This window comes from Anneissia japonica, unplaced genomic scaffold (assembly GCF_011630105.1).
Source record: "Anneissia japonica isolate Jap-2015-1 unplaced genomic scaffold, ASM1163010v1 scaffold288183_len337429_cov161, whole genome shotgun sequence".
Taxonomy (NCBI): domain Eukaryota; kingdom Metazoa; phylum Echinodermata; class Crinoidea; order Comatulida; family Comatulidae; genus Anneissia; species Anneissia japonica.
The window spans coordinates 133,497-147,863 of record NW_022702858.1 but is presented as its reverse complement, the minus strand read 5'-3'; the positions used below and the strand labels follow the sequence as shown (position 1 = coordinate 147,863).

The following is a 14,367-nucleotide window of genomic DNA, read 5'->3' as shown; positions in this document are numbered from 1 at the left end:
TCCACAGAACGCGCAGAATCGGATGACCGGACTCTGGTTATTTGGCTATGTTCAGACACAACGACTTACGCTAGCGTATCGTTAATCGAGTGGTGTGAACTTTTTTATCATTATCGTTGAAGTATAAACAGGCCTTAAAGCCGGTCACTGAGGTCTCCGGTTGACGCGATTAATTCTATTGAGAACGCAACTCAAATACACGTGCGCAACAGATCGTTTTTAATACAGATCCTTCAGACTGCCAGTGACGATTGGCAGACGGCATCGAGTCGTCTAACACTCGCGGAGCGGAGTTGGATTCGTCGGCCGACGGTCGTATATCGTCTCGTACGACCGTCAATGTCCGGCTTAAAAGTTCATCACTGCGTTGCATGCCCCTACATCAACATTGATAAAAACCAAATACTATGCACGACTGAACATTTTTAAATAAATATGTGTAAATGACACATACAATATATTCATATTAATAAATCATAAATATTTGACTTATCATGTTTTTAAGGACCTGGTATGATATTTCCTGTGAATAAAACGTACCTTCAAAATACCAGTTATACACTAAATACATCGCGCATGACTGTTGATACATTTTATGAGATCATATTCCGGGGAATAAAGGGACAGAATGAAGGTTTACGATACTTTGAGCTTAAGCTGATAGGAGCACAACCACCGCAGCCTATTATAAGGTAAAATTACACTATAATAGAATAATTCGAAGCATATTTCCTTTTATATCAGTAGGAAGTTTTCAAAATCACGTTTACGTACGCACACGGATTCGGATTCCCCTATTTTGAATTGCGCATGCCTAATTATGCAAAAATATTTTTTTACGTTGTCTTCAGAACGTAGAATCAACCAAGTTAACGTGCCCATGTTACCTCTTGCGTCAGACGTTGCAGTGCAATTTTTGAGTAAATTCTCAATGAATATTATTTCCTTCTACTTGATCTGATTATGTTTACTTATTTGTTTGGTTAGACTTGCTAATGGAACCCTGTTTGAGCCATCTCGATACGGACAGCTTTTGAGACCCAATGCCGACATACGTATAATTGGTGACTGCGTTCAACCGTGTAATATATCAACGTACGAATGGAAGTTAAGACCCGGGAATGAAACGGATTTCAACGAAGTAGCTTGGGAAGAGTTTAGTTACCAACCGACAGGTATCTAATAACTAATAAACCATTCAAACACGTTTGATACCGTTCTTTATATGTATAGGAATGCATTTGTACCGTAAATCAGGGGCGTATGCAGAGATGTCCTAAGCGGGGTGGGGTGACTTTTGGGGCCCTCACGAACCATTAGGTACATCACTCTGTAACAACTAATGTATGTACTACTTTTATAACAGAACTCTCGAACATTCATTTGCAAACTTTCGCTGCCAGCTTAATTATGTCCACCAAATGGATATGCCAGCCAAACAACTACAAACATACCCTTGGATATTGTTGCTTAATTATGTTCCACATAATGACAACGTAAACAAGCATGTAGGAAGGAAGCGTATTCCTGGACCTGTTATTATGATTGGACAGTTGTTAAATTTGATGGACACCCCAGAATGGTCCATTAACTATATTGCGTTCTAATTTCCCAAGAAATGAAAACATATCAGTAATTTTAAAACAAATATATGATAAGTTTCATTGTGTTTTATTTTATATAGGAATAACAACTGACAAACTGTTTATACCACGTGAGCTCATTGAGTCTCTCCTGCCACATATTAATCGGTATGAAATAGAACTTAAACTGAAGGACTCGGAAAACGTTTATGGTGTAGCAGCAATCAAGATTGAGATCAATTTACCACCAAGGGATGGTACTTGCGATTTAATATCTTCTTCTACCATATCGGTTGGAGAAGGCGTTAATGTCACGTGCGATAACTGGAAGGCTGAGCGTGGAATTGCCACCTACACCGTTTACAGTGAGTTTTATAATTAATTAAGAAAAATCTAGTACATTTTAGATGTATTATCTAGTACATTAGATCCATTATGTAGTACATTAGATCTATTATCTAGTACATTAGATCTATTATCTATTACATTATTATGTAAGAGTGACAATGTTAGTTCTGTATTCAAACAAGTACTGAGTGAATATGATTGTAGACCTGCCCATTAGGTGTTTTGTATTTGAAATAAGTTTACGTTGCACATCATGCTAAAAATTAGGCTAGCAGTTTTATCATATTTCACTGTCGGGTTTTATTTTTGTACACTGCAAAAGTGCATTTAACTCATTGCAACGATAATAATGTTATTGGTGACGATGACACTATTATTCTACACGTCATAAATGAAGTGACGCTACGTACAAAAGATCCTGTGTAAAAATTAAACACATGTAATATGTTAAATGTAATTCAGCTATAATAGAAAAGAAAAAAGTTCATGGGTCACTTTCACAATAAGATACAAATAACGAATAAAAAAAATATCTAAAAAATATTTAAAAATTGACCCTACATCGTCAAAGGCTATGTTCTCACACGGCTACTAACGGTTAGCAGGATCCGGATCCTGCTAACCGTTACCTGGCGTGCGTCCATACGAGAAAATCCCGATCCGGATACCAAAAATATGATGATCAAATCACTGGCCAATATGAAACTGGAAATTGTAAACGCGTACGTGTGATTGGTTGATGATAAAAACGCGCTCAACTTGCTAAACGATAGCGTTTGCTAACCGTTAGCGGTATCCGGATACTGCTAACGGTTAGCGCTAACCGATCGGGCGTTCTCACGCAGGTGCTAACGGTTAGCTCCCGATCCGGATACAGGGCTCTCGTGAGAACCAGGCTTATAAGAAGTAAAGTGGGCCAGGCCTAAGTGCGCAAATCAAATTAGTTTTCTGTAGCAATAATAATTAATAATGATGCAATAATGTGTATAGCACTAAATAGTTCTTTTTATATAGGCCTATATGTATATCTGTCTCTTATACACATCTAGATGTGTATAAGAGACAGGAATATGATTGTAGACCTGCCCATTAGGTGTTTTGTATTTGAAATAAGTTTACGTTGCACATCATGCTAAAAATTAGGCTAGCAGTTTTATCATATTTCACTGTCGGGTTTTATTTTTGTACACTGCAAAAGTGCATTTAACTCATTGCAACGATAATAATGTTATTGGTGACGATGACACTATTATTCTACACGTCATAAATGAAGTGACGCTACGTACAAAAGATCCCTGTCTCTTATACACATCTAGATGTGTATAAGAGACAGATAATATAGAGCGCCAGGGCCCCATGCGCGGGCGGCCCCGACATTGTACTTTAAAAAAAATATAATATAAACTATAATACCGTAGTTTCATTCAATGGGGCCCCGACAGTTTTAAACAATAAAAGCTGGGTTCTGATGTTTGAAATCATGCTTCTGATTTTGTGATCAATCTGCTTTGCACAGTTAATTTTTCAATCTCCAGCAAATTATAAATAGCAACCTCTTTTTGGGAATGTAAGGAAATAGATAGTGCTTTCCTTTGTTGGATCGATTGTAACTCCTGATTGTAGCAACACCAAAACGTATATATATATAATATATATATATATATATATCTATACCAGAACTTTTTAAAAAAAAGCATCCAGCGTCGCCAGTTTTCAAAAAAACCAATATAATAACTTGCACCACTGTGTACCGTATTTAAGCTTGGTGGAATGCTCGGATCGGTGAGCGGTCGCTCTTGTTAGATTAGAGAAAGAAAATCTATATTTTTTATTTTCTGTATTCATGAAACCAACTGTTATTTTACAGACAACTGAAAACCTGGCTGAATTGAATAAGAAGGAGGAAGAGGAAAGGAACAAAAGGGCCATGGTGAGTTCATGATCTTAAAAATAATAAGCAAAAACACTGAATACTAAAGTGGAATGACTTAATTTAAAAATTTATTTTAGTAGATAAAGATTTATTTACCATACAAACGAGTTCACCATGGCTCTATTTATCAAAAATATGTGGTCGTGAAGGCTATATATGATTTAATATTTTGTGTATTTAGTGGAAGTAGTGGTGATAGCGCCGATGACGGTGAGTGTACGTAGGTAGTTTAATAGTAGTAGCGCCAGCTTCAAGAACAGGGTGGAAATGTGTTTTCCATAACAGCCATGCGACACTTACGTTTTAGGCCTACTACTATTTATTTCTAAAACATTTACATCAAGTCGACGTTTTATTGAATTGTGTTGAGTTTATTTTTGAGTTTGATTATATTGTATTTACTATGTAGTATCGTGCTAAAATGACAGAAGTACTCTCTAAAGTTGAAATGAAATCTGCAAAGGACATATTACTTGTTGCCAGTGCAGTGTCTATTGTAACAAATGCATCTGATGAGATCTCTAATACAGCATTGGTAAGTTGTACACCATTACTTTTGTCAAGCAATGAAACGTTAAAAATAGGCCTCCGTAGAGAACATCAGCGTTAGTGTAAAAACAAAAAGCAAATAGTCTCGACAGTCCTTGAATAATTATGTTCTACCAAACAGGTCACCAATTACCTAACATCAACTTTACGCTTCCGGGTTGATAAAAAAAGTACTACCACGCCACCACGCGATAGCGGGAGCCCTATTTTACGTTCTTTTGAAAGACGCCCTGTAGAGTTCGTGGTAGTACTTTTTTGAGATAGGAATTTCGTTCCAACGAAATGCCGAGTGTTGGGACCGTTGCAGTTACATTATACTCTTTGATTTGTTGTATTTTCTTTTTAGGATACAGGAGTTGCACTTGTTACAGACATGGTATCTGGCCTTTCGGCGTTCAGTGAAGAAATTGACCAAAACACGTTGACTGAAGCAGGAGCCAACGTAATAGGTGTTTTAGGCAATATCTTGGAGGTTAGTTATGACGTCAATGACGTATATTTTTTTTAAAAGTTATGACGTCAATAACGTTTAATTTGTTTAGGTCATTTCAAATCAAAGGTCATTTTCAGGACGTCAATAGTCATGGATACTCGTACGTCTCACAAGGTTTTGTTGGACCTTAGCTTACTTGTGGAAAACCGTTATCCTCTACAATCGATTCAGATTTCTAACGTATTTTGAATTTTTAATAATGATTTCTTTATTTATATACATATTAGGGTTCAGCCCAGTCTATGGACAACCCGCTTACCACTGCCAACAGATATATATGTAAGTTGATTTTTGTTATTATTCGTTTCAAGCTCATCAATTGTATAGTTTGACACACAAGTTTAGATAGGACTGTATAGCAGCCATAGCGCCAAAAACTAATATTAGATTGGGTACCAAGTCAGTTTGCATGGTGTACGTCCATGAAAGTAAATCTAACATTATCTTTCCGGGTGGCAAAAGGACAGTGTCAAAGACGGTTTTATTAAATATAAGAAACTCATAACGATGCTATTTTATTATTCAGCTCCTTCCCCGTCGGCTGCCTCATCCACAACCGCAGGTACAACATCTGATCCGGAAGCACAGAAGGAGAGAAGTGAAAGGGTAGGCCTACCGAATGTTGCATTTCCAATTATTTTTGAAAACAATGTTAATATTACCTAAGTTTGATTCTTGCACCCCACCCCCCACCCACCAACACACACACACACACGAGATAATGACCTACATACGTCAACAACACCACAAAGAGTCACAAATTTGAAGGGAAAAAAAATCACAATTTTTTATTTTTCCATATTTATTTTGTTTATACATTGATTATTTTGTAGGCACGGAACACGGTAAATACATTGATGGAGAATATTCACAACATTTCAAAAACACTTTCTCAAAACAAGCTTCCTGGTGAACCAGCAACGTCTGTCACTACTCCAAAGATTACGCTTCAGCTAAAAAAAGATTTTGCCTACATGTTTAGCAATGAGACAACTGAAGAAGGATGGAGTAGCTTTGAAGTCGGAAGCTGGTGCGGCGGAATAAAGCCTAAAAATGACTGCGATCCAAATGTTGTAATGAATCGCCAAAGCATGAGTTCATTTAAAAATCCTTTTAACTTTGATGAGTCTTCTGAATACATCCCCGAGACGGCTGCCGCAATGACACTTGTTTTTAGGAATGAATTTAACGAAGATATTCCGGTGTCAGATACGCCAGTAGACATCGAGATATTCTGTCCTCGCAGGGGGACGCCCGTGCCAGAGCTTTTGAATTATACTGATTTTAATAAAAGTTCTTATATTTGTCACAGCATTGAAATCCTGCATAATAAGACGTCACTGATGTTTGACTTTCGTCCACACCAATCGTCAATATATTATGCAACTATGCTAAAATACGAAACCAAACCAAACTTAACAGATTATGACCATATTTGGTTTTTTGGATTCAACGAATCTGGTAAAATGTTATAATTGATATTTTAATTGTATTTTCCTAACATTACACAAGTTATTTATACTCACCATTTGCAACATAAACGAATGCTCTAGCCTCTTTTTCAAGAAAAGCGGATGGCGCATCGGTTCAGGGTTTCGAAACTCGCTTGTGTCCCTGACACTTTATTTACGGTACCTCTCTCTACCCAAGAGCATAAATGGGTGCTTGGTAGGATGTTGTGGCATTTAATGTACTAGTTTTGTGGCCAAATAATAATAGGCCTATTATTATTATTACGAAAAGTAAAGGAATATGAAAGAAATTAAGCCATTACCTTAATCAAGAGTTAAATTTACTAACATCCCACTGTGATAGGAATAAAATTCAATTATAAGAGTAAACTTACACTTAGCAAATTGGCACTGTTGTGTATATTTTTAATTATCTATTAAAAATAAGTATAATTATTAGGAGAAACAAAGGTGACTTAACATGAATCATATAATTAAACTGCTATGTTCTCACATCCTAGGGTTCATTGACAGTAACACAGATGGTGTTTACTCGGTTTTTCTACCGGACTCGTACATTGACTACAATACTGGTTACTATTACTTCTGCCTGGCTGAAGTGACCCCTTTGCCTCAAGATTACGAAATTCCTGAAACTGATTCCGAAATTCCTGAAACTGATTCCGAAATTCCTGAAACTGATCCGAGTGTTGATGATAATATTGAGATCTATAATGTTAGCAACATTTATGTGCAACTGAACAATGTAACGTTCAACTACTCGTTAGTCCTTTCTACATCCGGCTGCAGATATTGGGATTTATCTCAAAGTGCTTGGTCATCTGAAGGATGCAGGGTAATTTTTTGCAAGTTTGTAGGTTTTCGGCAACACCTCGCTGCTGGAAACAATCCGCTGCCTTCAAAGGACGCCGTTTAATCTTAAATTCAAACAGTCCTCCTCCTCCTCCTCCTCCTCCTCCTCCTCCTTCTTCTCTCCCTCCTCATTATTATTATTATTATTATTATTATTATTATTATTTATTTATTTATTTAGGCAAAAGATACAATATACAAAATATAATACAAATCAGAAAAAATCAAACGAACATAAAATTAACAAGTGCATTTCATAGACCATAGTCATTATCTTCCAGGAAAGTACGAAATCAGCCTAAACCACTGTACAAAATATGTGTGTACCTTCAACTAATTACTAATCAATATTAGGGCTAATTTCATCCAAATTGAAGGCTTTTGCTTTTAAAACCATAAGCATAGTTTCTTTATTATTCATATTTTAATTTTTTTTAAATTTTTTTTTTTACTATTTTTACTTATTTTATCCAAAAATATGTTTCCTTAGTATAAGCTTATATCGTTCAATAGTGCCTTTTCATTGTTCTTGTCATTGTATATTTTCCTCTAGGTTGGACCTGAGACGAATGTGTCAACCACACAGTGCTTTTGTAACCATCTGACCTCATTTGCGAGCTCATGGTTTGTCCCTCCAGCTCATCTGGATTTCGACTACATCTTTGCAAATACAGGCTTTTTGGATAACATCACAATCTATTGCACTATGATTGCTATCTACACTATCTTCATCCTCATATTTATTTGGGCAAGAAGGAAAGATAAAAAAGATATACTTAAGGTAAGAATGCTATTAGTTATACCTATAATAAATTTACAATCATATTCAGATATATTGTTTTTATTATTGTTGTTGCAATGAAGCACCGGATACAATAGAATGTACTGGCATACAAGGCACAGTACAGTCTGGCTCCTGGTTAAAAATGAGCTCGTGCAGATTCAGCAGCCCACAAGAGTCTGCTGACGCCATTTGATTATACAGTTAAAAAAGAAATTATAATAATAATTAATTTCCTATATGACAGCAATCCAATTAGGCTGACTGAAAATGGATGATATAATATTGCGATATATTTTTTTTTCAGCTGACTAATTTAGAAATGATATTTATCTTTTAAGCTTGGTGTGACTCCTTTACCTGACAATTCACCTGTTGATAGGTATTTTTATGAAATAACAGTATTGACGGGACAGAGAAAGGCTGCCGGAACCGACTCAAAGGTATTGCCTCGATGGGATAATTGGTATTCGGATTTTGCTGAAAATTCTTCTGGGAATTATTTGGATCTTGTTGGTTTAATTGATGATGATGATGATGATGATGATGATAATGATGATGACAATTAAACCATCATCATCATCATCATCATCATCATCATCATCATCATCATCATCATCATCATCATCATCATCATCATCATAATTATTATTATTATACTGTGTTGTAGAGATCAGTAAAATAATGAATTGTTCAGCTAAGTCCCGCTCTTTGAAAAGTGTTTGCTAAAGTACTAATACTGACTTCCTTATTTGGTTAATTCATGCATTTGTGTTAATAATTGAATTCTTGATCAGGAGTGGCGCCGGGGTTTTCCCGACCGGGGGGGGGGCGAGGTCCCCGACGGGGGGAGGACGCGATGCCCCCGACGAGGGGTCAGGTTTTCCCGACGAAAGCAAAGTGGGCGTGGTCGAGCTTCATTTAAAAGGTTACGAAAGTGGTCCAGGAGGCGAAGCCCCAGAAAATTTTTGTAAGTTTAGGGGTTTCAAAGGCTTATTTAATCGATTTTAGAGTCTGTTAATATGTAGAAAATACATATATTTTTTTCTCCCGACGAATTGTGCTTTTCTCCCCGACAAGAGGGGAGGGAGCTCTCCCCAACGGGGGGCCCTGCCAACCCCCGACCCCCACTGGCGCCACCCCTGTTATTGATAGGTAAATACGGAAATGAGAACATTCTTTCATTCTACTTTTTTTTTGACAGGTGAGTTTTATTTTATCTGGAGAAGATAATGAAACTGGCGTACGTGTTTTCGACGATGACCAACGCAAAATTCTACGACGAGGGGGCGTGGACAGGTTTTTGATGTCCGTCTGTCGGTAAGATTTTGTTATATTTTAAAATTTCTGGATAATAACTGAAAATATAAAAAGAAAACATTAAAACAAACTTAATATAACATATAGAAAAATTTTTATTTTATTTTACTTACTAATAAAAATTTAAATTGTTAGTAAAAGTAGTAATAGTAAAAACAAAAATAGAGAGGTACATTGCGGATTGTACAGACGGGGGGATTATACACCTGAGCCACAAGAAAATTTATGATTATGTCACCTCCAGTTGGCCGGAAAATGCACTCTCAGACTTAAAATTTTAATATAATTTTTAATTAATTTTCTTCATTTCTGTTCATTTTTTTTTTAAATATGTGGGTGTAGGGGGGGGGACGCCGGGTCGAGTGGGGCCTCCTGGAATTCACCACTGACTGGCATACCTGCATGAATATGTCGTTTATATCTTAAAGGCCGCTGGGGTCACTAAACTACATGCGCATATGGCACGATAACGGTGGAAAGGGCAAGATGCAAGGATGGTACCTAAAGTACATTGTGATCAAAGATCTTCAGCAACGCAAACGCTTTTATTTCATCGTAAACCGATGGTTCTCAGTTGTAGAAGACGATGGTCAGGTATTGTAATTTTCACAATAATTCTGAATCTGAAAGATAGTAATATCAACCGATATTCTTATACTTCCTCTTAATTTTTACCTCCACCAATGAGGTTATGTACCGTATTTACTACTGTCTGTCAGTCCATCTCTTGGCAAGATTACGCAAAAACTAACTGATCATCATAATTATTGAGTGGAGAATGATACATAATAATTGAAGAAAGACGCCATTCAATTTTCGGATAGAAAGGTCAGAGAACAAGGTCAAAGTGACGGAAATTCAATTATTATTATTATTATTATTATTATTTTATGGAATCGCCTTTCGAATGCAGGCAGCACTCAAGAAAGTAATGTACCTGAATAGGACGGGCGATTCCATTATTTTCTTGAGGGTATGTGCAGTTTTGCTAAATATTACACGGCCTGCTTATTGTTGGTATTCAGGCACAGGGTGGAAATACATTGTACTAATTTCTCCGATTGATATTCTTATAGTATATTATAATGTAATTATTTTTTCGATTGTTTTTAAGATTGAGCGACTTATTGCTGTTGCCGGAAAGGATGAAATGCAGGAGTTTGGTCACGTGTTTACCAGCCATACGCGCAAAAACCTAAATGATGGGCATCTATGGTTCTCGGTTCTTTCTCGTCCAGCTGGCAGCCGATTCACTCGCATGCAAAGGGCTGGATGCTGTCTAATGGCATTGTGGCTAGAAATGCTTGTCGATATCATGCTTTACAAAGTGAGGCCTCCAGCTGGTTCTGAGAATCCCGTCAAAATTGGACCTGTTACGATCACGCCAGCTTCGGTAACTTTACATTTTTTGTATATCTTGCATACGGAATATAATTAACTGTACATCAATATATATTTATTGCACAAATAGAGTTAATGAGGGAAAAAGCGTTAACAATTAAGTTTCCCTTATTTAGGGTATATCAACCGAATATGTGGAATTGCTCCGTAATAGGGTTTGCATGCACAGTACTGGCCATTAACTAAAAAACGATGATAGATTATTTTAGTTTAAATCGATGTAAGCTTGGAGATTTCCGCTAAGCCCCGCCCCTTGGATATTGTTGCTAAGGTCCCACAAGCAATTATGATAAAACGTGTTAAAAATACGCGAACACGTGCGTTTGTGGGACGTGTATTTGTGAGACGCGCGCGTATTCCTAGCGCTGTTCTGATTAGTCAGTTGTTAAGTTTGATTGACACTCCAGAAAGGTCTATTATTACGGTAATTGAGAATTACACATAAAATCAATGCGACACTATTTGACATGCTTATTTCTCCACTCATTTTAGAAGAACTACAAAAAGTGTATTGATCCTTGAAAATATAATAAATGAATTATTGTTTTTACAGGTTATGATCGGCATCGAATCAAACTTAATTGTGTTTCCTGTCAGTTTACTGGTCATCAACTTCTTTCGTAAATCACGTCCAAGGAAAAAACGTAAATCTCGAATCATGGAAGCATGCGACAGGCAGGCAAAGGCTTTCCGGACGAATAAATTGAACAGAGATTCTGTGGTAAGCCCTCGTGTACGGTATTCATTCAGTCACTCATACTGGTTTTTCAATGTGGTGTTAGATGGTCGTCTATTGCCGTTTTTTCCATATATATATATATATAATTTGAATCTTATTTAATATGCTTTCCTGCTGCGACCTATAAGCTTTTCTAGCTTAAACCTGGAACAACTCTACTGAAAAATCGTTGAAGGCTATTATTCATGATTCAAGATAAGAATATAAGAACAAAGTGATATTTGAAATTGGCAAATTCGAAATAAATATATACGTGGCAATAAATTATAGACCAATATTATCATTTTCTTATTTTATTTCTTTATATTTCGATATTGATAAATAACGTTTTCGTAAACGTCATTTTCGTGACACAACTAACAAAAACTTTCGCGAAAGTTATAATAACGTATGTTTGCTGGGTTTTGACGCAAAATAATTAAAATCTTTTTCGATTTTACTGTTTTGCTTTTCATTCAGGGAACGCCTTCTGAAGTCAAGTTCTCTAATTTAGATGGAGTTGTCCTCCGAGAAAAACAAAAGGAAATGTCAGAAACATCGAACAAAATGAAGCACCCAGACGATGCTTCAGTTATCATAACAACTGAGTGTGCGCCAGTTAAGAAAAAGCGTAAAGAGCGTTTTGGTTTTCCCTGGTGGTGTAGAATTATCGCATGGATCCTGGCAATACTGAGTACTGCCGCGGCAACAGTTTTTGTTGTTTTCTACGGAATCCAACTCGGAAATGAAGAAACTTCAGAATGGCTTGCGTCACTCTTCTTCGGCTTCTTTGCGGCAATTTTCGTCACTCAACCAATAAAGGTATTAAAATACATAGGCCTCTCATATAAATAATATAAAACATGCTAATAAAAAAAAATCTAAACTGATTATAACTATAGTTTATATTGAAGAACCTGCTTAAGCTCTGTCCATGTATGCCCATATATAGTCATAATTTGCCTATATATGGTCATGATGTGATGCTATCATGACCATATTTAGACATGTCACACGTTTTTGTCAAATAGATGTTGATAGTCTGAAAAAAGCTCTATAAAACTTAAATAAAAAACAATTAATTAAATATTATAAATATTATTTTCTTAGTCACACTAATCCCTTTTCTTTCTTCACATTATTCAATTAAATTATTCTAAATTACTGAAACAAGTAAAGCATTGATGTATATGTTTTAATCATTATTTCAATTTCTGTTATTTACAGAAATTGTTTTTAACTTTATATTTATTATCTCTATATGTATTAAGTTCAGTATATTCAATTTAATTTCGTTTATTGACAGAAAAACCACAAATTAGGTCGCCCACATTCACATATCGAAACTTAGGTGACCATTGTGACCTTTGACGTAATGTTTACGGTAGTTGGCTTAGAACTTGCAATGGACTAGTCATATTTACAAAGGTTACATATTACACCAACATACATCACTAAACATTCAAATATGTCTGATGATTAGCTCGCAAATGGTTGCTGGTGGTCATTGCTTGTTTGTTTTATTTATTTTAAACCATATTCAATGAATTTAGACTATTCAGATAATTTGATCATTTTGATTCGATCTATGTGCAAAGATATATCCAGACTATCAAATTTTATTTAAAAACAACATGTGACATACCTAAATATGGTCATGAAGACATCACATCATGACTATATATAGGCACGTCATGACCATATATGGACATACGACCGTTTTTTGTCCAAGAAGATTTGATAATCTAGACAGAACATAAGTTCAGTCCACACTATTAAATGTTGTGTGTCAAATTTATGTGATGTGCCCATATATGGGTATGATAAATCGATGAAGTCATATTACACCTAATAAGGACATATTACAAAAATATGCAGTCATTTTAAGTTTTTCAATTACTTTTTTGTGTTTTTTTAAGAGTTTACCACATAAAAAAACGATGCATGTTTCGAGAAAAAGAAATATTGTAATTTTCATTTCGTGTCTTGGTGATCACTATAGGTTATACTTATTGCTGTTTTTATTGCCTGTGTGATGAAAACGCCAGGGGCCGAACAAGAGGAAGATATGGACGGTGATGAAGAAGAATTTTACTTGAAATCTGATGAAGAATGGCTACATTTCCCTGTTGGTAAGTGCCTTACATTACAAACATGCTGTGTATTTACATAACGACGCTACATCAAGATCGTAGTGCTAAAAACTTGTTGTTGAAGAATAAGCTAGAAGTATTATTAGTATAGTAATTACGTTTAGTCTGGTAGTGGAATAATAATAATAGTAGTAGTAGTAGTAGTAGTAGTAGCAGTAGTAGTAGCAGTAGCAGTAGCAGTAGTAGTAGGAGGAGGAGCAGTAGGAGTAGTGTTATCACTATGAAAATTTCATGGGGCCGGCTCCAGACTTTTGTTCTGGGGCTCCAGACTTTTGTCATGGTGATTTTGTTGCTTTTGGGGCCCCAAGGCACCTGTCATAATAAATAAATAAATGAATTGAAATTAAATGATTACCTGAATGTTTAATTTCCATAGAAGCGAAAAGTGGAAAGATAGAATATAAGCCACCAAACCCAGCGGATCTTAAAAGGGCTCGAGAGCAACGTCTCAAAGAAATCAAGATGTTCTCAATCTTTCGTGAAATTTGCTTCTACTCCTTTTTTCTGCTCATCTTAATGGTCGTTAGCTATGGTAATACAAACTCAATGTCGTATGATGTCAAAAACGTTCTTTCGTCAACCTTTCAAGGCCCTTCGCAGGATTACAAAAAGGTATTTAAAGTTTAATTAAAGATGCATTGTCCCAAATAAAATCAACGGATTTTTTTGTCATTTTCAGGGGACAATACATCTTTAAACTTTTATCAAAAATCAAGATAAATTTATTAATAAGGTATATCTCAAACAAATATATATATATATAT

General features: G+C 35.8%; 2 protein-coding genes across 2 annotated transcripts in view; both read left to right on the top strand.

Moving 5' to 3' along the window:
- The window catches only part of LOC117104087, a 20,435-nt gene extending 19,739 nt beyond the window's left edge, over positions 1–696 (top strand). The window contains exon 13 of the mRNA XM_033244744.1: positions 506–696. Within this exon, the coding sequence (XP_033100635.1) occupies positions 506–696 (191 nt within the window). The remainder of the gene's footprint in view (positions 1–505) is intronic.
- A 3,078-nt stretch (positions 697–3,774) lies between these two features.
- Positions 3,775–14,367, top strand: part of LOC117104086 (polycystic kidney disease protein 1-like 2) — a 15,030-nt gene continuing 4,437 nt past the window's right edge. Inside the window, exons 1-16 of the mRNA XM_033244743.1 lie at positions 3,775–3,861; positions 4,274–4,399; positions 4,760–4,885; positions 5,134–5,185; positions 5,433–5,512; positions 5,740–6,367; positions 6,879–7,213; positions 7,784–8,011; positions 8,353–8,454; positions 9,216–9,331; positions 9,760–9,925; positions 10,446–10,724; positions 11,286–11,453; positions 11,931–12,272; positions 13,453–13,582; positions 13,980–14,219. Of these exons, the coding sequence (XP_033100634.1) occupies positions 3,775–3,861; positions 4,274–4,399; positions 4,760–4,885; positions 5,134–5,185; positions 5,433–5,512; positions 5,740–6,367; positions 6,879–7,213; positions 7,784–8,011; positions 8,353–8,454; positions 9,216–9,331; positions 9,760–9,925; positions 10,446–10,724; positions 11,286–11,453; positions 11,931–12,272; positions 13,453–13,582; positions 13,980–14,219 (3,205 nt within the window). The remainder of the gene's footprint in view (positions 3,862–4,273; positions 4,400–4,759; positions 4,886–5,133; positions 5,186–5,432; positions 5,513–5,739; positions 6,368–6,878; positions 7,214–7,783; positions 8,012–8,352; positions 8,455–9,215; positions 9,332–9,759; positions 9,926–10,445; positions 10,725–11,285; positions 11,454–11,930; positions 12,273–13,452; positions 13,583–13,979; positions 14,220–14,367) is intronic.